We start from the raw sequence: 26,406 nt of genomic DNA, 5'->3' as shown, positions 1-26,406 counted from the left end.
TTTTCTTCTGTCTGTTTTGTTCACTTCATGCACACTAGCCTCTTTACTGTTCATTGAATACACTAGGCACACACTCACCTCAGGGCCCTTATACTTATTATTGCATTTGTCAGCAACAGGCTTTTTTTTTCTAATTAAGTTATCATTGATATACAATCTTATGAAGATTTCACATGAATAACATTGTGGTTTCAGCATTACCCACATTATCAAGTCCCCCTCAATTGCAGTCACTGTCTATCAGCATAGTAAGATACTATATTACTTGTCTTCTCTGTGCTATACTGCCTTCCCTGTTACCTACCTATATTGGCTGTGCTAATTATAATGCCCTTAATCCCCTTCTCCCTCCCCAACCCTTTCCCTTTGGTAACTGCTAGTCCCTTCTTCGAGTCTGTGAGTCTGCTGCTGTTTTGTTCCTTCAGTTTTGCTTTGTTATACTCCACAGATGAGTAAAATAATTTGGTATTTGTCTTTCTCCACCTGGCTTATTTCACTGAGCATAATACCCTCTAGCTCCGTCCATGTTGTTGCAAATGGTAGGAGATGTTTTCTTTTTATGGCTGAATAACATTTCATTGTGTATATGTACCACATTTTCATTATCCACTGCAACAAACATTTTTACACCAGATACTTGATAGCTTTCTAGTTGCTTCCTTTTGGTTTTAACTCAAGTGCCACCTTCACAGTGAGTTTTTCCCTGATCCCTGTCCAGTACGCTGTCTCTCTGATCTTGCTTTCCTTTTCTTTCTAGCAATGTAACATTTTTAGCTTCATAGTAATCCTGTATAGTAAGCTCCATAGCATTTCCATTTTATACATGACAAAGTTGAAATTTGTAAATGTTTAAGTGCTGTGCCGCAGTGTGATGTTACATTGTAGTGAGTGAGTGGCAGAGACAGATTTGAGCCCAGGTCTCTAACTCCCCAAATGATTGCTCTTTTGATACCCTTAACTCCCTTGAATAATTGAGAGTTAGTGGAGAATTGTGATCCACAATTACAGAAATTAGAGATTTGGAAAGACTTTGACAATAAGAATTTATCAATCACTCGAAAACAAATGCTTTCTGAATTTACTATGCAAGAGATTAAATGTTTGAAAGGTTTCGTCCTTTAGAAGAAAGTAGATGATTTAACTTACTAGAATTAGAACCCTGCTTTTGGATGTAATGTGAAGAAGCTTCTCAAATAATATGCAATGTCAAATCACATCGAGCAGATAGACGTCACCAGCAACAACGCCAGACCAGTGAAAACTGTGGGTCCCCTCACCACCGACTTGCATCTTCTGTGTATTATGTGCCACTCATGAATTTGAGACATTCTCTAAGACGTTAGAAATTGCCCTGATTTCGTCAGCTGGTGAGGAGTCCTTTTGGGAAGAGCCCACATTCTGTAGAAGTCTGTGTTTCCAGGAATGAAGTTCTTCCCACAGAAATCTTTTCTTGCTGTCAGAGGTTATGTCTAGATATTTAGTTGTATAAAAATATTTAATATTCCATTTGGTGTATTTCATTCTTGAAATAGTTTAATACCAATTCTATTTTTAAATGACTCTAAGGTAACATAATTTAATATAACTTTAAAAAATGACTTTGGTGTAACTGAGCCTGCAGGAATTGGGCAGGTAATCCAGTTTGGTTTTTGCCTTTATTTTTTTGGCATTAAAAAAAGGTTTTTCATCATAGCTTAGTAGTTCAAAATTAGAACTAAAGGTAGAAGGACATTTGAAATTTGTAAATTCTCTACTAGCCACTATTTAGCCTTCCTTTTTTTAAAAAATTGAAGTGTCATTGTTAATAGTCTTTTGATGGATTCAAATACACAACACAGTGGTTCAACATTCACCGCTGCTATCAAGTTCCTACCCCCTCCAGTGCGGTCACTGTCCATCAATATAGTAAGATGTTACAGAATCATTAACTGTATTCTCTGTGCTGTACTACCATCTCCACGACCAACCTATATTTTGATTGCGAATTATTGTGCCCCTTCTTCCTCCCCAACCCTTCTCCTTTGGTAACCACTAGTCCCTTCTCAGTGTCCGAGTCTACTGCTATTTTGTTCCTTCTGTTTTGCTTTGTTTTTATACTCTACAAATAAGTAAAATCATTTGATATTTGTCTTTCTCCACCTGGCTTATTTCACTGCGCATAATACCCTCTAGCTCCATCCATGTTGTTGCAAATGGTAGGATCTTTTCTTTTTATGGCTGAATAATATTCCATTGTGTTTATGTACCACATCTTCTTTATCCATTCATCTATTGATGGACACGTAGTTTGCTTTCATATCTTGGCTATTGTAAATAGTGCAGTGATAAACATAAGGGTGCATATTTTTTTTGAATCAGGAATCTTGTTTTCTTTGGGTAAATTCCTAGGTGTGTAATTCCTGGGTCAAATGGTATTTCTATTTTTGTTTTTTGAGGAACCTCCATATTGCTTTCCACAATGGTTGCACCAATTTACATTCCTACCAACAGTGTAGAAGGGTTCCCCTTTCTCCACATCCTCACCAGCATTTGTCATTTCTTGTCTTTTGGGTAGTGACCATCCTAACTGGTGTGAGGGTATATCCTCGTTGTGGTTTTAATTTGCATTTCCTTGATTAGCAATGTGGAGCATCTTTTCATGTGTCTGTTGGCCCTCTGTATTTCTTCTTTGGAGAAGTGTCTGTTCAGATTCTCTGCCATTTTTTAATCAGGTTATATGAGTTTTTTGGGTGTTGAGATGTTTGAGTTGTTTATATATTTTAGATGTCAACCCCTTATTGGATAAATCATTTGTGAGTATATTCTTCCATACTGTAGGATGCCTTTTTGTTCTGCTGATGGTGTCCTTTCCTGTACAGAAGCTTTTTAGTTTGATGTAGTCCCACTTGTTCATTTTTAATCTTGTTTCCTTGCCGGAGGAGGTATGTTCAGGAAAACGTTGCTCATGTTTATATTCAAGAGATTTTTCTCTTAACCTTCCTTTTATAGAATATTTAAGATACTAAAGTTATCTAAAACAGTAACTAATAGATGTTGGAACGAAAAGGTTAATATGACATATTAGTCCATATTTTAAGAGAATCATAAGAATTTTAGAGCTACTTTTAAACTCTGTGTGTGTGTGTGTGTGTGTGTGTGTGTGTGAATATTCAATAGGAAAAGGCGCTGCACAAAGTACCTTATTCCAGGAAAGGTCATCTCTTCCAGGATGTGCTCAACCCAACATTTGCCTTTTTCAGTTTTTTTATACTTTCTAAAAGTAGTGTTAGTCCTTAACTGGTATTTGTTGTCAGAGAAGAGTATTAGAACCTGTTAGTGCGCTGCACCAGTTCTCAAAGCGTGACCCAGGACCCACATTCTCTTCCATTGGGTCCACAAGGTCAAAACTGTTTTCCCAGTAATACTGACTTTAACCTGTCTTTTTCACTCATTCTCTCATGAGTGTCCACGAGAGTTTTCCAGAGGATACTTAACATGTGATCTCATAACAGACTGCACACAGAAACAGATCTGAGGCTCCAGACTTGTGACAATGTAAAACAAAAGTGCTCTCCTCTTGTGACATTTTTCATTTTGTAAAAAGTTATTTTTCCTAAAAATGCTAACATGTGATGGATTATTTTATTAAATGTTTTAATTAATTAATTACTTTGGCATTTCAAATATATAAATGGAAGATATAGTATGCAGCCTTTTAGTATTGGCTTTTTTTTTACTCAGCACCATTCACGGAGATTCATCCAGTTAGTTGTGATTATCAGTAGCTCATTCTTTTTTATTGCCAAGAAGTATTCTGTAGTGTGGATATGCCATTGTTTATTGAACCATTCACCTGTTGAAAGGCATCTGGGTTGTTTCTAGTTTGGGGCTGCTCCATATAAAGCTGCATTACATATAAAGGTTTCTGAGTGAAAAGAAGCTTTCATTTTCCTGGGATAAATGCCCAGAAGTGTAATTGCTGGATTGTATGGAAGGTGCATGTTAGTTTGTTAAGAAACTGCCAGACTTCCAGAGTGAATAAAGAGAGCCATCGGTGTAAAAGTTTGACAACGACTGCTTTTTACAAAGGCAGCTATCGAAGCTGGTATGTAACACATACCATCAAGTTAAAAAAAACAACCATTTTTTTCCTCACACTTTTGAAGATTAAAAGGAGTAATATCTTATTCTTTGTGATCATAGAGCAGGGTCCAATATGTTGATTGCTTTGCAGTACCATAAATGTGCATGGTTGTCTTCTGTGTATTTATATAGTTACATATTTTGGGACTCTTATGCATTTCAGGCTCAAGTAGGAGCCCGAAAACAACATTTTTTTACTGCATAATATGTGGCAAGAACTGGGATACAAGAGAAAAAGAAAACACTGTCTACCCCTGAACAGCTGAGGAGGCAGATAAGCAAGCATGCAAGTGTAGTAGTTGCTGGAATGATGCGTGTGTTAAGAGCCACAGGAGCAGAAAAAGAAGGCAAGGGAGCTGATCGGATTGACAGAGGAGGTGGAGTTTGAGCTGAGACGTAAGGCGTGAGTAGGAGTTTGCCAGGAGGACACATGAGGAGAAGGTATTCTTAGATTCTGGGCATCGCTGAGTCGGGAAGCATAACTGTTTCCCCTCTGACCATACTTTGGTAATAAACCTTAGCTCACCTTATTTTTTCCTGGGCTGGGTCTCCTAGGTTAGGGCCAGTGAGGATTCCTTTAATCTGAATCGAAAATAACACCCACAGAAATTATCTGAATAATACATAGTTTTGGAGTATGCTAGTTAACTGTAAAAACTATAGCTCTTTCTGAGAGTCTGTGTGTTGTTCCAAGATATTCTTATCCCATAAACCAGGAAGAGCAAGCTAATCATAACTGGCGTAAAGTAGTAAACAATGTCTTATAGCTTCCTTTCTATTGCACTGGCTATATTTCAAGATAATATTTAAAATGTGTTATAATATTCCTAGCCAATTTAATACCTTCCATGTCTTAGTAAAGTAAAATATTCCTGGAATGTTAGTTAAACAGAATGTTGCTTGTAAAGATACACTTTATGCTACGTTTATCTTTGCATTTTGGAAAATATTTAAGACTATTAACTTGTGTGGACTCTTAACTTGTGTTAACTATTGTATTTTAATATTTCAAATTGTGCCCTTAGAATATCTGAAATCAAAATTACACATAAATGTGGGCATATTCTCCTGTATACATGGATGTATTTCTAGTCACCTAAACTTAGCAAGAGTGAGCAGGTGTATTGCCACCCATCTAGTCATTCAGCATTTATTGAGCTGCTCTTATGTGGAAGGTCCAGCTCTTAAAGAGCCCATAGTTTAGTGAGAGACAACAGTGTGAAAAGTAGTGTAAGGTGGACTTGCACACAAAGGGGAAATAAAATCATCTGCCTGGTTGGGAGCAGAGGGGTGGGATTGGGGATCGGAAGAACAGGATCCCACTGCCTTTGTCCTTAAAAAATTCCTACACTGAGGCTTTCATAAAATACCGCTCCTCTTTCTTATAATTGCTTAATTTACTGGTGGGTTAGAAAGAACTGGATTTATCTTCTTTCTTGCCAAGTAATTATAAGTAGTATGGCTTTGTACAAATCATAAAATCTGTCTGAACTTTTGTTTCTCTTTGGTAGTAGTAATAATAGCTAACACTTATATCACTGGGTTAAGCAATATATATACTTATTTATTCTTTATATTAACCCTTTGAGATAGGCATTGTTACTACCCCCATTTTACAGATGAGAAGGAAACAGGTGCAGAGACATCTAGTAAGGTCACAAAGCTTAGTAAGTAACTGAGTGGAGATTTGAACCCTCCCAGACCAGCTCGAGTATGTGCTCCTAACTACTTATGCTTATGGCCTTGCAATTTAATCTCTATTTATATGTACATGTTAATGATCCACCCATGATAATTTTTCATCTAATGTTTGTTCCATGGTAACATAGAAGTATTTGGGGGCTGGAGGTAATGCAGCTGTTATTTGGTATTCTAAATGGAACCATGTATTTTTCTTCATGAAAAGATTCTGTGATAAAATGAAAACAAAGAATTAAAAGTTATTTAGAGATTTAGAAAATAGCTAAAACATAATAGTCTTAAGAGAAGTGCTTTCTTAGTCATCATGTGGGAGGCAAGAATCGCAGTATGTTTTCTTAAGGAAAAGAAAAATTAGACTAAACACTACCACAGAGAAGAGCAAAGGATGTGTGAACTTTCTAATTGAATAGGAAACAAGAATCTGTAGACATTCTGTATTAGAAATTCTGAGGTTGAAGCAGTGTGTCTTCCTGAGATAAATGATGTTTCTCCCCTTAATCCCATATTCTTTGCACTCATGTTTAAAAGCTATGATGGCACTCATAGAGTGAGGAGCGAGCCCCGTGAGTTACAAAGTACAAGAAGTGTTTGCTCTCATAATGTTGGTGCTGATAGGAGGTTGGATTACAGGCTGCTATTATTGTTATTTTATTAAGTGGTTTTTAAAAAGTTTATCTGAGGCCAGCCATCCCATCTGAATCCTGTACCACCCCATCGTCATTTAGTGCAGTTCTTGTTAACTTTGGTAAAATGTTAATTTTGTTTTTCTAATAAGTACTCCAAGTAAATAAAATAGCAAATAAATGTGTGTGATCAGAGGAGATTTGTCATTCAAACAGATGTCAGTGGCAGTAACCTTGTGTCTTTACTCTTCCGTTCTTGGGATAGTGATGCTAAGTGTTAAAATTCCTGCCTTGAGCACTTCACTGCCTCAGATGTTTTGACCCGCTTCATGTTCCCTAAACATTCCGTGCCCTGAAGCCCCTGTGACTTCACTGAGCTGCCCTCGTCCATTTTTCTCTCTGGCTAATGCGTCCTGTCACAAGGCAGCAGTCCTTGTTTCCCCTTTTGAAAGTATTTCCAGCTACAAACAAACAAGTTAGATGCTAATTCTCATCTTTCTCCATATTCATGTAGCATCCTGTGCATAACTTACTGAGAGTTCTTATTACATTGAAATTTAATAATGGGATTTCTTAACTGTCGTTTCCCTACCTCTCCTCTATCCTTGTTCAATGTTTGGCACATACTAGAGACTGCAAATAGGTACAGAGGAATGAATATAGACAGCTGCTGCCTTTGGAGTTGATTTTTTTAACCCCTGGTGCCGCAGAGGAGGAAGCACAGAAACCCTTACATGAGGGGAACATTCCCTGCCCACCGTGCACTTACCCGAGGAGGCTAGTGTAAGGGTCTTGTTTTGGAGAGGAGATATGCATATGTGTGCAAATGCACACGCACAGATTGCCTCTTTGAGTAAACAAGAACAAATGAAGTGTAGAATAATATAAAGTGGAATTGAAATTTATAACACATCTGTGTAGTTGAATTACAGCAGGTTTTTTTCCTCTAGTGGCATAAAATAGTGTTGTACTCTCTGGCATTTGCACAGATGTTATATATGTTCTGCAGATTTATCTTTTTACAATCTGCTATATAGAGAATATTCTAATCAAACATGTTTTGAAATCCGAACAGTGCAGAGCAAAGGTCGTTTTTTAAACAGACACTGAATTATCCTTGAGGTTGCATTCCGAGGACAAAGTCTTTCGTATAGTACCATAAATGCATAGAATCAGTCAGGAGCAAAGAACCATGACTGGGGTATGAGATGCAAATGTATCACATATATACCTTCAGTTGCATTATTAGCATAGTATATAGGTTAATTGGCTTTAAAACTACCATTGAGCAGTGAAGTATTAGGTTTTTGTTGGTAAAACAAATTGGTTGTTTCTCATGTCGCACCAGATAATATATGGTATCTTTGCTTTTAATCACAAGTTCTCTTTTCACTGAGAACTTGGCAATGTAAGTCATTCTTCTTAGCCAACTAGCATATCAGTTAATTTCATTTTTATGTTTTCATGATTGTTACATGATCTAAATTTTAATTTTATTGACTAAAAAAGAAGTTAACTAGTAACACTATGTTGATACTGTTAGCCTATCTTGATTGACATTAATTAGTTTTTTGGGGGTTTTTTTTGTTTGTTTATCCAGAAGAGCCTTGGTTTCCATCGAACACGTCACTGTCAAAGGAAACCAGAGCTGAAGTGGAAGTCTAACATATGAGGAGACAAACCACTCTGGTCGCTTCAAAATGGGAACAGCAGTTGATGAGCTGGTGTCTGTGGAAAAGGCCTCCTCGTCCTCCTTCAATCCTCTGTGTTTTGAATGTGGCCAGCAGCACTGGACGAGGGAAAACCACTTATACAACTACCAGGATGAGGTGGATGACGACCTGGTCTGCCATATCTGCCTTCAGCCTCTGCTGCAGCCCCTAGACACGCCCTGTGGACACACATTCTGCTGCAAGTGCCTCAGAAACTTCTTACAGGAGAAGGATTTCTGCCCACTGGACCGGAAAAGACTGCACTTTAAGATGTGTAAGAAGTCTAGTATTCTAGTTCATAAACTTCTGGACAAATTATTAGTGTTATGTCCATTTTCTTCAGTGTGCCAAGATGTGATGCAACGCTGTGATCTGGAGGCACATCTTAAAAACAGGTAAGCAAAAAAATATGCACGACAAGTAACTCTAGGTTTTATAAAAAGGTTGTTCAAACAAAACTTGATAAAAAAAATAGCAAGGCACCAGTAAGTAATGAACAAGTTGAATACACAAGGTACAACAAATACTGTATGGAACAGTATTTAGCATTACCAGAAACGTGAATACAAAAACTATAATGAGGAAGTACCATTTTATACCTATTAATATAAAGGCCTTATATTCACATGGGTAGCTATATATACTGCTAGACTGTTTTTGGCAATTTGTTTCAAAAACCAAATGTAAATATCCTTTTGTCTAGCTTAGCATCCTAAGAAAATAATCCAAATGAAGGGAAAATTGTGTATAAAGAGGTTTACTGCAACACTGTGCATAGTTTAGTAAATTGGAGTCAATCTAATTAACAGTAGGGGAAGGATTAAAAATTCAGTAGTGCCTCAATTTAGTGGTATATTATGCAGCCAATAAAAAAATGATAATTTTGTTACAACATAGAAATGAGTATCCGTGATTTTATTTGCTAAGATCTCGTAAGACCCAGTGTTCAGAGACTAGATTGAACAAGAATCAGCGGTTGGAAACTTTTAAACATTTAATGGGGATTTTTACCCTAATAAAAGCTTTTTAAATGGTTAAGTAGTTTATTTACTTGATTATTTAGTGAGCTTTGTAATTTGGCTTTGGTAAAAGACTTGATCTTTGAATTACTTATACCCGTTAGGAAGGGTTAACTCTTCTCTTAAGTAGGTAGAATCACACAAAGTGACAAATCTATTCATTTCTAAATTTCAAATTTAAACCACTTGTGTAGTGTAAAGCTGCAGTTAATTTTGATTGCTGTGAAAAACAATTCATCATACAGTGTATTGGGCTTTGAAATAATAGTGTCAGTGTGATATAAAATACCTTGTCATGGTTACACATCAATTCAAAGAATTGGGGGAGATTATTTACTGTAATTTTCTCGCTTTACCAATCAGGAGCCTGAGTTACAAAGATTTAGAGCTAGTTAATGGTGTTGTTAGACTTAAATTTCAATATCCCAATATACCATTCTGATCACCTGCTGACTCACCACAGGTCCCGTCATGTTCTCTACTAGTATGTGGTAGTAGCAGTTGCATACATACAAGAGTATACATGTTCATTCTGTTGCCAAATGTCAGTGTTACAAAGTGAGTGTACTCATTAGAAGTAACTTAGAAAGAATAAAATATTATTAAAATAGGAGAAACATGAGGATTTACAGAGAAATTCCTTATTTAAATCTCAGCTTGTATTGTCTAAAAATCAAAGCTAAGGAAAAGTGTAGGATAGATATATAGACTTTTGAAAATACATATAGCCTTAGGTTTTTGTGTATCTTTTGTAACCAGCAAGCATAGAATCTGAACATGATAGCAGAGACCTCCTAGGCACTGACAACCAATTTTTGAATATGCTAGTCTGGATCAGGCCTAGTTATGGCTGAGGTTGAAGAATATATTAGGCTTTTCTTATTTCTTTTAGGAGAACCATTTTTTAGGGTTAATTTCTTTTGTGACTCTTTTATGAACATCAGTTACGGGATGTTAGAACTGAAACAAGTCTCCATTCAGTTCTAATTATTTTAAGAGCATTGAGATAAAAATTTCACAAATTTTTAGGAATATTCACCTAACTAAATGCTTAACATAATTTAATATGTAGTGGAAGTATCATTAGTGTTTTCTATCAAGTTATTTATGTTTGATGATGTAACAACTTGGGATCGCAAACTGTCTTTTCATTTATAGGTTGATAAAGACCAAGCAATCATGTCCAGTTTAAGTGCCATTTTCCAAGTGTAGTTAATATTTGAGCTACTAATTTAATAATTTCCAAAGTGTCTTAGGCCTATATTTTGAAAGATACACTGAAAAAGGTGAATTATTTGAAAAGGTGGGTAACTTGCTTGATATAAACAGCTAAAAGTGACTATAGATTATAAAAATATAAGGCAAGTTAAGGCAGAGAAAGACAAGTACCAAATGATTTTACTCGTTTGTGGAGTAAAAGAACAAAGAAAAACCTGAAGGAGCAAAGCAGCAGCAGACTCACAGACTCCAAGAAGGGACTAGAGGTTACTAAAGGGAATGGGGTAGGGAGGGCAGGTGGGGAGGGAGGGAGAAGGGGATTGTGGGGTATTATGATCAGCACACATAATGGGGGGGGGCATAAGGAAGGCAGTACAGCACAGAGAAAACAAGTAGTGACTCTATAGCGTCTTACTACACTGATGGACAGTGACTGCAGTGGGGTAAGTGGGGGGGCCTTGATAATACGGGCGAATGTAGTAACCACAATATTGCTCATATGAAACCTTCAAAAGATTGTATATCAATGATACCTTAATGAAAAAAAAATATGGCAAGTTATACAATTTTTTTATGTGAATTCAGCAGATATTCAGTGAATAGTCTGGCCTTTCTCTAGTCTCTCAGTTAAAAATGTTGAAATTCACGTAGAAATATTTACTGTCCAACACTCAACCCTAAATGATATGGTTCATTTGTTCATTCAGCAAATACTTACTATCTACTGTGTGCCAGATGCTCTTCTAGCAATAGCCTCTGTAAAGTGATAGCAAGTAAGAATCTACTGCTGGATCGTTCATTCCTTTAGGGCCAGTCTTTACTAGTGTCTTTACTCTTTGAATCTCTTGCCCAGAGTTGACACTTATCTAACGTTTACTCAATTAAATTGTTAATCTATGTTCTCATAATCCATTGCTGAGAATCTAACCACCCCAAATATAGTTACATAAACAAGCATTTTATTCTGCTTGTGGATTCTGTGAGTCAGGGATGCAGACAGCACACAGCAGGGATGGCTTGTCTGTGTTACTGGGCCACCGCTGGGAAGAACTGAAAGTCAGGGACTGCAGCGTTGGAACTGGAGGATCGACTTTCAAGATGGCTTCTTCATTCACATGTCTGGCACCTTGATGGAGATAAGTAGAGGCATGGGCTCCGTTAGGACTTGTCAGCCAGAGAGCCCGATGTGGCCTCTCTAGCACGGCGGCCTCAGCGTGTTTTTTACGTGTCTTTACTCTACCAAATGATTTCACTTTGCGCTCAGTGTTTCAGTGAATAAGTCAGAAGCTGCATAGCTTTGTATGACCTAGCCTTGAAGTCACATAGCCTCCCTTATACTGTTACTCTGTCTGAAGCAGTCTACCCAGATTCAAAGGGAGGGGACAAGCTTCACTTTGTGATGGGAAGAGGTAAAAAAAATTGCAGCCATGTTTAAAACCAACACAGATTAGCAAGAGTGTTGTCATGAGGCACAGAATATGATTATTATGACTGTGCCATCTCTGTACACAATCTCACTCATTTGTTAGAAATTGATGTTTAATTGAAATTCATAGAATTTTGGCATCAGCAACAGTGATTCATTGCATAGAAATTAAATGACTATCATGTGCCTTTGTTCTTGAATTTTTAGGACTTGGAAATCTCTTAATTTGGTGGTAGAAATATGGAATTAAGAGTAGTTCACATAAATCTGGAGAGCTGTTCCAGGAATCTGAGTGGTAATTTTGAATTTAAAGTTACTTTCCCTGTTTGAATGAAATTCCACTCTTAAGAAATCTAAGAGCAGCTGACATATTCTCCTACAGCTAAAGTAAAACATTTATGAAAGATAATTAAGTAAAACATTTGTTCATGTATAATGTAAAAAGCAGATACATATCTGCAAAGATAAATGTTTTTAAATAATATAACTAGTTATTAACTAATTATATATTAGTAAAACAATGAAGAATTTTAAAAGACAAGTTAAAATACCCATCTTTAAAGTCTTTTAAGAAATACTCTATATATTATACTAAGCATATAACCTTTTAGTAAGGTTGACTCTTGAATAACACAGGGTCAACCCCCCATAGTCAAAAGTTGTTCATAACTTTGACTACCCAAAGACTTAACTACCAATTGCCTAGTCTTGACAAGAAGCCTTAACAATAATATAAATAGTGGATTAACACATATTTTGTATATGCATTATATGCTGTATTAATTACAATAAAGTAAGCTAGAGAAAAGAAAATGTCTTTCAAATTGTTGGAAATCTCAAAAAAATTTTTCAATGTATTTATGGAAAGAAAATCCACATGTAAGTGGACCCTTGCAGTTCCAATCTGTGTTTTTGAAGGATCAGCTATAATTTGTTAAATTCTTCCAAACAACATCAACCACAAGCATTCCACCTGCCCTTTTCAACTGCTCATGCCCATCTCACCCTAAACCACTGAACATTTAAAGCTTATGGTAATTATAAATATTTTAATTTTTTTTTGCTAATTTGAGCATTTGTGTCTTAGTTTATGGCAAGGTTCAGCACCATGTTTCTTTTCCTTTTAAACTTATAGTTTAACAGCATTGTAAAAAGTGTGTACAATATAGAGGAAAACTTCAAAGAAGTCTTTCCATGCTGAGAGCTTTTCTAATCCATCAAATGGTTTCAAAAACTTTAGGGGTCAGGGTAGGCTAAGGTCAGGATTGCCCTTTTCACATTTTAGCTTGGAGGGAAGTTTGTGTTAGGCACATTCTTGTTAGCATTCTTTGTTCATGTATAATGTAAAAAGCAGATACATATCTGCAAATCATGTATCTTATAGGAGTCTAGCATATAGAATATATAAAGAATTCTTACAGCTCAACAAAAAGCCAAGTAATCCATTTTTTTTGTTATCATTGATATACCAAGTAATCCATTTTTAAATGCTCAAAGGATTTGAATAATTGTCCTTCCAAAGATACTTAAATAGCCAACAAGCACATGAACAGATGCTTAACATCATTAGTCCATTGTTAACAATGGATTGACTTACTTGTAAGTTGTAAGCATTCTATATGTGTTCTGGATACTTTCTTATATATATTATTTGCAAGTATTTTCTTTTATTCAATTAGTTGTCTTCACTTACCTATGTCCTTTGAAGGACAAACAAATTGAGTTTTTATGAAGTCCATTTTACCTATTTTTTTCTTTTCTTGTGCTTTTGGTGTCATATCTAAGAAACCATTGCGTAGTCCAAGGTCATGAAGATTTACACCATGTTTTCTTCTAAGACTTTTATAGTTGTAACTCTTATGTTTGGGTCTTTGATCCATTTTTAATTAATTGTGATTGGAGAATATGCTTTGTCTAATTTGATCCTTTAAATTTTATTGAGGCTTTTTTATCACCTAACACATGGTCTAGCCTGGAAAATGCTCCATGTGTACCTGAGAAGAATGTGTGTTTTGTTGCTGTGTGGAGTGTTGAATAGATGTCTGTCAGGTCTGGTTGATTTATAGTATGTTAAAGTCTCTATTTTCTTGTTCTATGTCTGGTTATTCTGTTATTGAAAGTGTGTATTGAAGTCTTACTCTGTTATGGTGTATTGTTTATTTCCACCTTTAATTCTGTCATTTTTTGCTTCATGTACTTTGAGGGTCTGTTGTTAAGTTATGGTTATAATTATTACAGCTTCTTGATAGATCAAAACTTTCATCATTGTAAAGTGTTCTTTTTCACCAGAAACAGGTTTTGTCTTAAAGTCTGTTTTGTCTGAAATTAGCAAGCCTACCCAACTGTTTTCAAGTTGCCATTTGTATGGTTTATCTTTCTCTCTCCTTTTAATTTTTACCTATTTGTCTTTGAATATGAAGTGTGTCCTTTGTAGAAGGCATATAATTGGATCATGTTTTTCTTTTTAATTCATTCTGCCTATCACTGACTTTTAATTAGTGTTTAATTCATTTGTAATTGTAATTACTGATAGTTAGGATTTATGTTTGCCATTTTGCTATTTATCTCTAATGTCTCATTCCTTTTTGTATCTTTATTATTCCATTTCTTCCTTGTTTTGTGTTAATTTCTAGTATGCCATTCTAATTTATTTGTCATTCCTGTTCATATATATTTTTTGAGTTGTTTATAAGTGGTTGCTGTGGGAATTACAATTAAAATCTTAATGTATAACTAGTTTAGATTAATACCAACTTAATTTCACTAATATACAAAAGCTTAGCTTATGTATAGCTCTATTCCATCCCCCTCCTTTGTGCTGTTATTGTTGTATATCTCCTTTGTGCTGTTATTGTTGTATAAATTACATCTTTATATGTTATATGCCCTTCAAAGCAGAATTATATTATTGCTTTTAAATCAGGACAGAAAAGGAATATAAACCAAAAAAACACTTTTATACTGTCTTTTATATTTATCTCTTTATTTCTTCATATGGACTTACATTACTGTGTAAGGTCCTTTCGTATTTGCCCGAAGAACTGCTTCCAGGGCAGGTCTGCTAGCACAAACTCATCGTTTTTGTTTTTGTTCTGGGGACATCTTCATAGCTTCTGGTTTTGAAGGAGAGTTTTGCTGGATATAGACTTTAGTTGACAGGGTTTTTTTTTTAGTACTTTGAATATGTCATCCATGGCCTTCTGGCCTCCATGGCTTCTGAAGAGAAATCAGCTGTCAGTGTTACTGAGGCTCACTTCTGTGTGATGAGGTCCTGACGTCTTGCTGCATGCAACATTCATTAAGCTTGGGAAGATTTTGGTTCTTGTGTCTTCACATAATTTTTCTGCTTCTTTCTCTCTGACTCTTTGTGGGACTCCAATTTTGGATGTTATACTCTTGATAGTGTCCCACAGGCCCTTGCGGTGCTCTGCTATTTTTTTTTTTTTCATTCTTTTTCTCTCTCTTCTTCAAACTGGGTAATTTCAGTTGACCTATCTTGAAGTTCATTGATTCTTTCTTCTGCCTGCTCAAATCTGTGAATTCTTCTAGTGAATGCTTAATTTCATTTACTGTAGTTTTTAAATCAGAATTTCTATCGGTTCTTTACTATAACTTGTATTTCTTTATTGATACTTTTATTTGGTGAGATATCATTCTCATAATTTCCTTTTGTTCTTTAGACATGATTTTTTCCTGCTCTTTAAATACATTTATAATACCTGATTTAAGTCATTATCTGGTAAGGCCAATGTCTGGTCTCCCTCAGGGACAATGTCTGTTGTTGTTTTTTTAACTGTGTATGCGCAACACTTACTTGTTTCTTTGCGTGTCTCTTAATTTTGTATTGAACTCTGGACACCTTACGTAATATACAGGGCAACTCAAGAAATCAGTCTTCGTCCCTGCTATTCAGTGATGTTTCTAGACTGATTGTGCAAAACCTATGCTTAGCTTACTGGCCAGCTAATGATTGAACATGAAATCTTTAAATGCTAATGATTGAACAAAAAATCTTTAAATGCCAGTATATCTCCCAGTCTTCCATAGGGGAAGCATGTGTTATTCTGTGTGCCTGGTGGAGCACACCTTCAACACTCAGGCAATTGACAGTTCCTCCTTGGCCTTCATTTCCTGCTTTCACAGAGTGTCAGTGTCAGGCAGAAGTGAGAAGTGAGAGCTCAGGGCCCTCTCAGTTCTTTCCTGTGCATGCACACAGCCCTGGACATGTCAGGACCCAAACCCTAGGGATATTTCATTTCCTAGCTTTTCCTTTTAAATTTTTTGATAAGCCTTTTCCTTGCCTACCTTGGGCAACCACAATCTTAAACAATTGCCTCACTTTTTTTGGTTTTTATTTTTTGTTTCACCTTTCCCAGTGAAGAGGTTGTTTGCACTGGGTGAGTTCCAGGTCAGTTCAGATAAAAACAGCGTTGCAAGTGGGGTGGAGTCTTCCAGAGAACCAACTGGTCAGTTAAGGATAGCTCTCTACAAATGAGGCTTTGAAGGCATTCCGGTCTATCCCTCCAATGGCTGCCATATTTTTTCCACTGTTTTTGTGGGCCATTGCTTTTCCAGTGGTTTTTATGTGGAGCTGGCTAGATGGGGATGGAAATTACGCAAGTTGAAATGCTACAGAGCCTACTGCTCTGACTGATATTCTGCCATTTTTTGTGAATAAATGCACTCCACACTGCTATCGAACTTTGGCTAATAGGCAGAGCTCAGAAATAGGTAGTTCTGACAGTTTTTGCCAGTGTTCACATTGCATATATGGAGGCGAGGCTTTTTAGACATCCTGAATCTACTATTTTCACTGATGTCAATTGAATTGATTTTTTGCAAAGCGAAATATTATCATTTTTCTTGGTTCTAAGATGCACATGTTCTTTGAGTTTTATTAAGTGTGTGCCATTGTGCTGGCAGTTATTCGTGCATTGTTTTATTTTACTTCCACTGCCACTACCACCAGCCAGTATGGCTGCTGTTACTGTTACTACTAATATCGCATATTCTGCAGCCCTCACCCCTAGCAAGTCATACAGGTCATTTGTTGCCCTTTTTAAGGGTACCTCATTTTCTCAGAGCTCCATTCTACCTACAAGGTTCGAGCAAATGCCTGCCCTGATCTAATTAAATGTTGCATGCATTTCTTTTCTATTGTTTTTATTCATTTTTAATCTCCTCTATACTAGCCTTTTGCTATACCAAGTTACCTGCTTGAATATTCCACGTTGTATCCCCTGATGCCAGTTGCAGTTTGTGTTATTATTAGATGTGTAGGTTTTCGTTGTTTGCAGTTTTTATTTGGTTTTTAATGATTACCAAGGCTCTTCTTGTTCTGACATTCTCTGACTGTGTTTCTAGTACAAGTTTGTGGAACATAGTCAATTTATGTTTTCCTAAGGCCTAGAAAAATAACTCCATGAGCATAAATTTAGTGATATAGTAGAAAGAACAGATGTCTTTGAAATCAGATCCAAGTTGGTTTGGATTTTGTCTCTGCAATTTAATAGCTATGTGACGTTGCCTTAGTTACGTTTCAAGTTTCCCATTTGTAAAATGGAGATAATAGAGTGGTTGTGAGGATTCAGTGAAACACTGTACACGAAGGTCTTTATACAGCGACTGACACAAGTAAACACTCAACAAATGTTGGTTTCTTCCTTTCTCTTTTTTTTTTTTCAAGAAAAAGTTCCACGGGTTTACAAACTTGAGGAACGCTGGCTCTGAGCTCTGTGCTTGTGATCTTTCTCTGTCCACACTTGCTCTGACCTCTGTAGTCCTCATAGATTTTTTAAAAATAGTTTTATTGAGATAGATTTCACCTACCATAAGATTTACCTGTTTTTAAAAAGTATGCAATTCAGTGGTTTTTGGTATATTCACACAAGTGTGCAACCATCATCACAATCCAATTTTTGTAACATTTTCACCTCCCCAAAAAGAAGCCCTGTACCCACTGTCACCCTTCCCCATTCCCAAAGGCACAGGTTTTGAATGGTTGATCCCAGTTCTCTTTTCCATTAAGCCCTGTAGTTTTTAGTGTAAGTTTTTGTAGAATGCATGTATTGTATTGACAGAACTGCTTGGACTATAGTCTTCATGTATTATATTTGCCCCCCATATTGTATTGACAGAAAAGCTTGGATTATATTCTGCATGTATTGTATTTGCCCCTATCATCAAGGTATTCTTTCTAAGGTCACCATGACCTTGTAACTGCCAAATCAATCCAGTGCTTTTTGGTCCTTATCTTATTTCCCCCTTTTGTGGCATCTGAACTATTGGCTATATTCTCTTGGTCAACACTCTTGTCTCCCTTGGTCAGTTAGCTGTCTTTTCTCATAGTCTAGTGTCTAATTGTTCTGTCTCAGTCTGTTCACCTGGTCCATTTTGCTTAAATATGGATGGGTGTCTAAAAAGGTTCTCTTTATAACCTCCCTCTAATATGTGATAAGACCATTCTTGCATAATTTTTTTTTACATGGTATCATTTTCAGTATCTTTATTTAGCTGCTGGTAGCAATTTGCTGTCCGCTTGGGAATTTAAGCATTCATGTTTCTTCATCTTTCTAACAGTTTTAGGTTTTCCTTTTAAATTTATTTTTTTGCACATTTAGTAAGTATAAGATAGGCTCTACAGCTATTTAGTTTGTGGAGTTGTTTTAGTTGTTAGCTGGGCTGATTCCCAGGTGTTCACATCTGTTTTTATTTCCTCAACATTTGCATTCCTACTCCATTTTTTCATTGAACACTAGCTGTTGCCCATGTAGATGTTTTAGTATGTTAAGTATTTTGGGAATTAAATATTTACCTATCTTTCTAGTCACACATTTTTTAATCCTGTTTTGGTCTCATTTTTAGTTGACTAAAATATTTTAAAAACACATTTGTAATGTCTTACTAGACAGAAATTACTTTTCAGTAATATAATTTTTAAAAATGTTTGTCAGGCCCTTGGGGAACATTCCCCAGAGTGCTGCACAATGCAGAGAGGAAAAGCAGTTGTCCCCCTTCTTTTTTTTTTTTTTGTAGATAATTATTTTTTATTGAAGGGTAGTTGACACACCGTGTTACATTAGTTTCAGGTGAGGTGTACAACACAGTGATTCAACATTTACATACATGATAATTCTAGCTACCAGCTATCACCATACAAAGTTGTTAGTTGTCCCCCTTCTTAACAAGATGGAGAGAAAACAAGTAATGGAGGAAGCTGAGCAGAGAAATTTCATAATGATGCTTTGCAAGAACTTGAAGTCCAGGACTTTAAATCTTCCGTTCATGAGGGAAAATTTATTACTCTTATAGTTAAGGGATAGCTTTCAATTTTAATTGCATTTAATCTAATACTTAATTTTTATTGAAATTTTAGATTTTTAAAAATACTGTCATTGAATGAAGGTCCATAACCTTGGCCATAAGACTGTCACCCACTGTACCCAAACTTTCTGTACCTTCTTGCCCCAACCTAAGCGGCATCTATAGAGTCACGTTAGGCTCTGGGAGTATGTGTCCGCCTCTCCCTCCCTAATCCCCTTTTCCGCCCTTCAAACCAGGCAGTATTAGTCCAACCAGAGCATCAGATGGAAAATAACTGGCACCTTGACATTGTTTCTAATATCTTGTGTAAGACTTTACTTAAATGTCCAAATAAGCATCGGTTTGCACGTTCTGTTTGCTTAAATAACTAAATGCAAGCAAATTAACAGTTCTTATTTCTCGGTGCTTATGTAAGTTTCCCAAGTGCTTGGAATATATTCTCCCACTCACATAGCATATCTTTAATTCCACCATTGCAGTTCTGATTTTACAAACTAGGAGATAAGTTTTTATTTCCTTGTATGTCTATCAAGGTTATTTGGGCCCTTGCTGTGCTTTCCTGTAAGTGGAGAAGCTTCAGGTGGGTTGCTGCCCACTACTGAGTGACAGTTGGCACGAGAGCATAGAGGCCTGGCGGCGTTGAAGATCTAAGTCATGGCACAGGGCTGGTGGTGAAGAGGAATGCCCATTTACACTCCTATGGTTAAGCCGTTTAACCTGTGAAAAGGAGCTGTGTAATCAGAATTTCGGAATAATTCTTGCATTATAGAAACAGCTGTTGTGGTTACTATCCAGTGTATGTGTTCCTAGTACGCGTATATACCTGAATACAATTTTGTATTGAAGTATCCTTTGAGGCATATACCAACCCATTGTCTGTTGCCAATGCCTTGTTTTACACTTGCTATGTGGCATGGTCAGAACCTCGTTTGAGGTTAGGATCAGAGTTGGGGACCGCTCGTGGGCACCTCCAGGTGCTTTTAGCCTGGAAGCCACAGCCATTCTGTTGTTGTAACACAAGGTCAGTCACTTTTTAGTCCTTGCAAATCATCTGGAAACTGCGATGCTCCCTCTCTAGGTGTCCTGGAGCTTCCCATCGGAGAGTTGCCCTAGAGAGAAGGAAAACGAGTAAAGTTCAGACAGAAGTTGAGAACGAAAGTGGAACCCCTGTCATAGATCTTCCAGGTACCGTATCACCTGAAGCCGACTGCTCAGGGGCAGGCACAGTGCCAGCCGAGCGGAACCTGACGCCGGCACCCCTTCCTGCGTGGACCGAGGAGCCCGGCCTGGACAACCCTGCCTTTGAGGAGAGCGCTGTTGTCGACAGTACGTGCTGTGTGCCTCTTCCTTTTGCTTCTCATCTCTGTTTTCAGACCAGACACTCCTTCCTTCTCACTATTCCCTGCTACTTTCCCAACAAACAGTTTTGTTTCTTTAAAGATACGATTTTATTGAGGAACAATTCACACCCCCCCTACTTCACACTTTTAAGTTTTGCATTTCAAAAACAGAACATGCATCCCCAGAGGAGGCGATCCTTCCCCGCCTCTCCCGGTGTGGTCCGTGGATCCACTCGTCACTTACATGCAGCTTCTTGTGTGTCTGTTCAGAAGCTTATTGCTTCTCCACTAAGAAATCAACAGCACCAAGAAAAACAAAAATAAAACCTCAGATTACATGCTTACTTTGTGTTGGACACTATGCCTAGCTGTCCACATATATCGACCCATTAAATGCTTGTGACAATATTGTGAGATATTTTTTAATGGTGAGAAAACTGAGATTTAAGAGATTAATTGTCTAAACTTGTACAGCCAGGAAGTTGCTGGAGATACACCTGAGCCCTCCCATACCTCTGACTCTCACTGTCCCCTGGGAGCAGCCACCAAGCTGACAATACAGCCCACTTAGGAAGTAGGCAGAAAGCCTGTAGTCATAGCTAGTTGGCTCTAGGTATTTACTTTTAAATATACTTTTCTCTAAAGATTCCAGATTTTACTGCAAATTTAAATTTGCCCTGCCACAGCCGTAACCTTTTTCATCTCCTAAGGCTCAGTTTAAGACTCACATCTTAGAGCTTAATGTGATGACTCTCTCAACGCCCGTGGTGACTCTACCAGAGTTAGTTCCTCTTTATATTGCCGTGCATTGTTTACAATTGTTCCATGATTCAAACTTTATCAGGACAAGGTGGCATTCTCTTGATATTTCTTGATCAGATCACTGTATTGTCCCTAGTGATATGATACATGGTAGCTGTTGATTATTTACTAATTATCTTTGGAACAGGAAATGTTTAAATAATCTTAGCATAGATATTTTTTGTCATTCTGGTTTTTTATCCAGTGGTATTGCTTAGCTGTTGATCATCTGTTAATATAAGATGACTTATTTACCTAAAGATAATCAACATATAAAACATTGTTTTTCTTTCCATCTATTTTTCTCTCTCATTTTTAACTCGCAGCCGCACAGCAGCCACATAGTTTACCAGAAGGTGAAATTACCACGATTGAAATTCACCGGTCTAATCCTTATATTCGATTAGGAATTAGCATTGTGGGGGGCAATGAAACGCCACTGATTAACATTGTTATCCAGGAAGTCTATCGGGATGGGATAATTGCCAGAGATGGGAGACTCCTTGCTGGAGACCAGATTCTTCAGGTATGTATCTTAATTATTCTGTTAACTTGTATCCTTTTGTTTGTGTTCATAAATTTAAGACAGAAAATTGTGTTACTGTAGAACCTGAATTATGTAAAGGTAAGTTTTGCTGTTTTTATGTGCAAAACAGATGAGAATTTGTCTATAATTTCTCCTGTTTCTGCATACATGTGGAATGTGTTTTTCTCCCTGCATTGATTTCAGTCCCACATGTGACTCAGCACACGGTCTTGGGCTCCTCGGGCTGGCGAGGCCCGTCCTGGCTTGGCCTGTGTGGTCAGCTATCTGAGGGCCCCCCTGCCCGTGCTGGAAGCCCTTATCCCACTGGTTTGATACCTAGTCCGGTTTTACCATCCATCCATTACCTTCATTGTCTCATTTATCCTTCTCTACACTGATGACTAAAATCTAGAAAAAACAGACAGTGCACACTAAATATATGCCATGGAATTTAGGCGAGCTCAGCAGTCGTGGCCATCTCTGGTGGGCTCCCCAGCGCGCTGCCCTCTGCAAACAGCCTGACTCTTCACCAACTCTTGATGTTACTCTCCTTTTGTTGCAGAAGATGACCTTAAAGGAGAAAAAGCTATTGCCAAAAAGAACAAACTTGGGACAAGATGATAGTTACTAGAGAGCCCACTGAGACAAGGGGGAAGGGGATGGTCAGAATCCTGTATAGTACTAGTTTATGTGAATCCTGGCCTGGATATTTGAATCCTGTAAGTGCAGATGGTAGTTGAAGCTAACAGAATGGATAACTTCTAGAAGGAGAGAGGAGAAATACTTGTGGATGAGAAAAAGATCTTCTAGGAATTCAAGTCTGCCGTCTCTAGTACCTCTTTATCTAGGCCCTCACTGCTTCATGTCTAATTTAGTAGAATGCCCCATCAGACATCCCTGCCTCCAACTTCCTGCTCTTAAATCCAAGATGATCACTGCCAGGTTAATATTGTCAGTGACTCTGCTTTCCTTGAGAAGATTTGACCAGAGGATCAAGTCCAGATAGATTAACATTCAGGATCCCCCATGGTCTTTTACACAACCTGTCATGTTACCCCTTTCTTTTTGGTTCAGGCATAGTAGTTTGTTCTTTTTTTTTTCAATGTTCTAGGCACTGTACTAGTTGCTAAGGATACAATAAAGAGCAAAATACCTCTGTCCTCATGGAATTTACAATCTGATGGAAAAGCCAGGCACAGCAATCTTCTTGCTCCCCTTATTCCCACATGCCAGCCTGCCCCCTTTGTGCTACAGTTTGTCCACCTTTATCTGTGATGCTTTGCTTAGCCATTCCCACCCTTGCTGGCCCAGTCTCCTTACTTCAGTTGCTGACAACATTCATTGCTTTTCTCTTTGTCACTTGGCACATAGTCCATTACAGTAAATTACTTAAATGTACTGTGGTGTACTGTGGCCACTGTAATGGTACAGATTGCGAAACAGATTTCTCATAGTGCTGTGCATATAAAAAGTGCTCAGGAAATACTTGCTGAATCGGTGTAAGAGTGGATTTGGATGTGACATCCTATCAGGAATAGCCATCTCCTTTGTAAAACAAAACTTGGGACCTCTAGAGTTTTAGTTCTTGAAAGGAGCTCTCCAGATGGGGGAAAAAACCAGAACAGCCTCCCAGAGCAGACAGAACTGATCTTCCTACTGGGGATTCCTGGCTTTGCTTTCCACTCGCATGTGTGTGCTGCTTCCTGCAGTGTATCGTTCCTACTTTAATACCCGGGCCCCAAGCCCCTCAGCACTGGTTTGATTTCTGTAACCTAGAGGCGGAATTCATGGATAGAGGTTTGCAGGATATGACGTTGGTGGCGATCAATGCCTGACATGTTCTCTGGGACTGGAGAGAAAAACCTCATGCTCTTGGGGCAGGGGAGGAGGGCAGATTGCAGTGTCAGAAGGCCTTTTTGACCATCATTGTTTGTACTCCATAATCATCGATGGTGCTGAGGAGGCCAGAAAACTCCCCTAATTCATGGTAACCATGTGTTGGAGAGCATACAACTCCAGTATCCACCAGAGCTGCTACCTTCTGTTTCTTTCTGGAAGACCAGTGAATGCTGAGCTCAACACGAGGCCTCTAATCATCTCCAGTGGCCCTCACCTGGAGGCAGTCTTGGCTTGTTTCTCATACTCAGGGTGTGGGAGTCACCCACCCTGAGTAGGACTGCATCCCTGGGGCCTTTGCTGGGGGAGGCAGGGAGGGTATTGGGAAAGGCAGGGGCAGATGGGGCAGGTCTGAACTACTGTTGAAATGTTAGGTTGTCTGTCTGTTCAGGTGGGGTCCCTGCAGCAATGAGGCCAAACCACAGTTGCTTTGGGTTATTTCTACTGGACCAGTAAAGCTGATTGGGACAGTCTTGGGTTTCCAGGCTTTCTCTCTCTTAAGTCTTTCCCACAGCCCATATCCATTACAGATTTGTGAGTTTCTCCCAGATCACTAATGGATTGCCCAGCATCATAAATGTCTTATCTCATAATGGGGCTCAGCGTGGATATCATTGTCCCATCCCAGGTATTGGGACAGACTGGAGAATTTTAGCTTTTATGCCTGCAGTGAATGTGGCCTGAGTAAGACCTTCAAGGTCAGGGCTCTGTCTCATATCTAAGTTCCTAGGAATTTGCTGTACTTCCTCTATAGATTTTCAGGGTTCCGTATGCCCAAGAGAGTCCCCGCTCATTGGGCCAGACCTCCCTATAGGATAGAATAATCCAATTTATAAGGGAGTGAGTACCTTGAACCCTGAGTGCTATGTAAGCACTGCCAGAAGACAGGGTTTGTGGGGTTTGTGGTGATATTGCTCATTTTTCTGCCTCCTGCCCAGTCAGAAATGCTATTACTGCCTGCATCCATACCTGTGCTAACCAGGCCTGGATATTTTCCCTGGCCTTTTGCTGGAATTTGGCAGGTACGTCAACAAGCTCAGAGGGAGTACATTCATCATGAGCAGTTCCCGAATTGGGAGCTGCCCCACCAGCGGGGTTCCCATTGCTGTGCTTTTCTTCCCTTTGTTCAGCAGCTGGACGGCACGGGGTGTTTGTCCATTCCATAACTTCATCTCCTTCATATAATTTTCTCAGGGATTTTCTTTGTCACAGTGCACTATGTGCAGTTTCTCAGGTAAACCTATTAAAGCAGCTAGTGTATTCACAGAGCAGTCCATAAGCATCTGACCTATGGGCCATGCCTCCCCTCATAGACGTCAGTGGCCAGCCTTCCACAGATGCCTATTTCCCAGGGGCCATTTCTGTGGTGTCTTGGCTGGCTCACCAATTGTTGGTTCATAAACATCTCCTACTTGGGACCTTCCCAGGTGAAATCTGAAACCAGCCCCTATACATAGGACAGGGAGAGACCCCAGAAGGAGACAGGCCACTTCAGATAGGTAGGTGGCAGGTTTAATAAGCAAGGGAACTTAACATTCATGGCTTATCTTGTGCGGCAAGACACGTAGATCTCCACCCCCACCTGCCAAGTCACTAAAGTTTATATAGAGGCCTCACCGAGTATGGCATCCTCGTGGCCTCAGCAACACATCACTGTCCCAAGGGTGTGTGGGTCAGCCTCTGGGACAGCCTGTGGAATCAGGGAAAGGAAATGGGAACCCCTGTCCCAAGGATAGGGGAAGGGATGAGGAACCTCCATTGCCTGGAGCTAGTTCACGGGTCAGCTGCGGTCATGTCTTCTCCATGACCTCATCCAATAACTAATGTGCTGGAGCCAATAAGTAAAGCCACCTCTCCCCCAAAGGTAAAGAAGTATTTATGGCCATTCAAAGTAAATACTTGGAAAGAAGGCTGCTTGGTATGTTTTACTACCTTGTTCATTATCTTCAACTTTGTATAAGCTACATAAATAATACAGCGAGCCACTTTGAAAGACCTAAGAGTCATTAAGATGGTTTATTTCCAAACCAAGGAGCTGGCTAGCTTATGCTTTTAACAAACTGTATGCAATTACAGTGTTAGCTTTGGTTTTCCCACACTTAAAAAGATGTGTATATTTTGTACGTATACACACACATACATACCTACATACATGTTTATTAAATTGCATCTTTGAAAAGTAGAACTACATACCGCAGGGCCTTTTGGTATGAAGCCTTTTAAGCAATTTGAAGAAAAAAATACTATTATAAACTACTTTAATATCATTATTAAAAATTACATAACTTTAAGGACATTATTAAGAATAGGTATTTTCAGTTTGATCCAATTCATCAATGACTTATACATTTTTGGTTTTGAAGGAAAATAATTAGTTATGATTGGATTGCATTGGTCTAAAACACACTTGGCCAAAAATGTGGTAGAATTTACAATGCTGGTGCTGATTTTACAAAATCTAGAAATGGTATTTTACTTGGTCTTGGTTTCCTCTGAATCTGATGGCAACCATGCTTCATGAAGGAAAAATCTTTTTCTAATTGTAGGATATTCTACAGCCTACTTCACAGAGATGATGGGAGGCTACATGCTTGTACTTCACTACAGCTGGATCTCAGCCAGACAGTCCCAAAGTCATTTGTAGTATATCTGAATATAAGATGAAACAATGTGAACTGAGAGATAGGTAGCTGTTTAGC

The 26,406-nt window shown here is 38.2% G+C and overlaps 1 protein-coding gene across 1 annotated transcript in view; it reads left to right on the top strand.

Annotated features, from left to right (window-relative positions):
* Positions 1-26,406, top strand: part of LNX2 (ligand of numb-protein X 2) — a 72,334-nt gene that overhangs the window by 27,483 nt on the left and 18,445 nt on the right. The window contains exons 2-4 of the mRNA XM_017676431.3: positions 8,047-8,553; positions 20,223-20,470; positions 21,612-21,811. Coding sequence (XP_017531920.3) covers positions 8,147-8,553; positions 20,223-20,470; positions 21,612-21,811 — 855 coding nt within the window. The 5' untranslated portion in view covers positions 8,047-8,146. The remainder of the gene's footprint in view (positions 1-8,046; positions 8,554-20,222; positions 20,471-21,611; positions 21,812-26,406) is intronic.

Source organism: Manis javanica, chromosome 1 (genome assembly GCF_040802235.1).
Source record: "Manis javanica isolate MJ-LG chromosome 1, MJ_LKY, whole genome shotgun sequence".
Classification (NCBI taxonomy): Eukaryota; Metazoa; Chordata; class Mammalia; order Pholidota; family Manidae; genus Manis; species Manis javanica.
The sequence above is the reverse complement of the archived record's forward strand: the minus strand, read 5'-3'. Positions and strand labels throughout refer to the sequence as shown.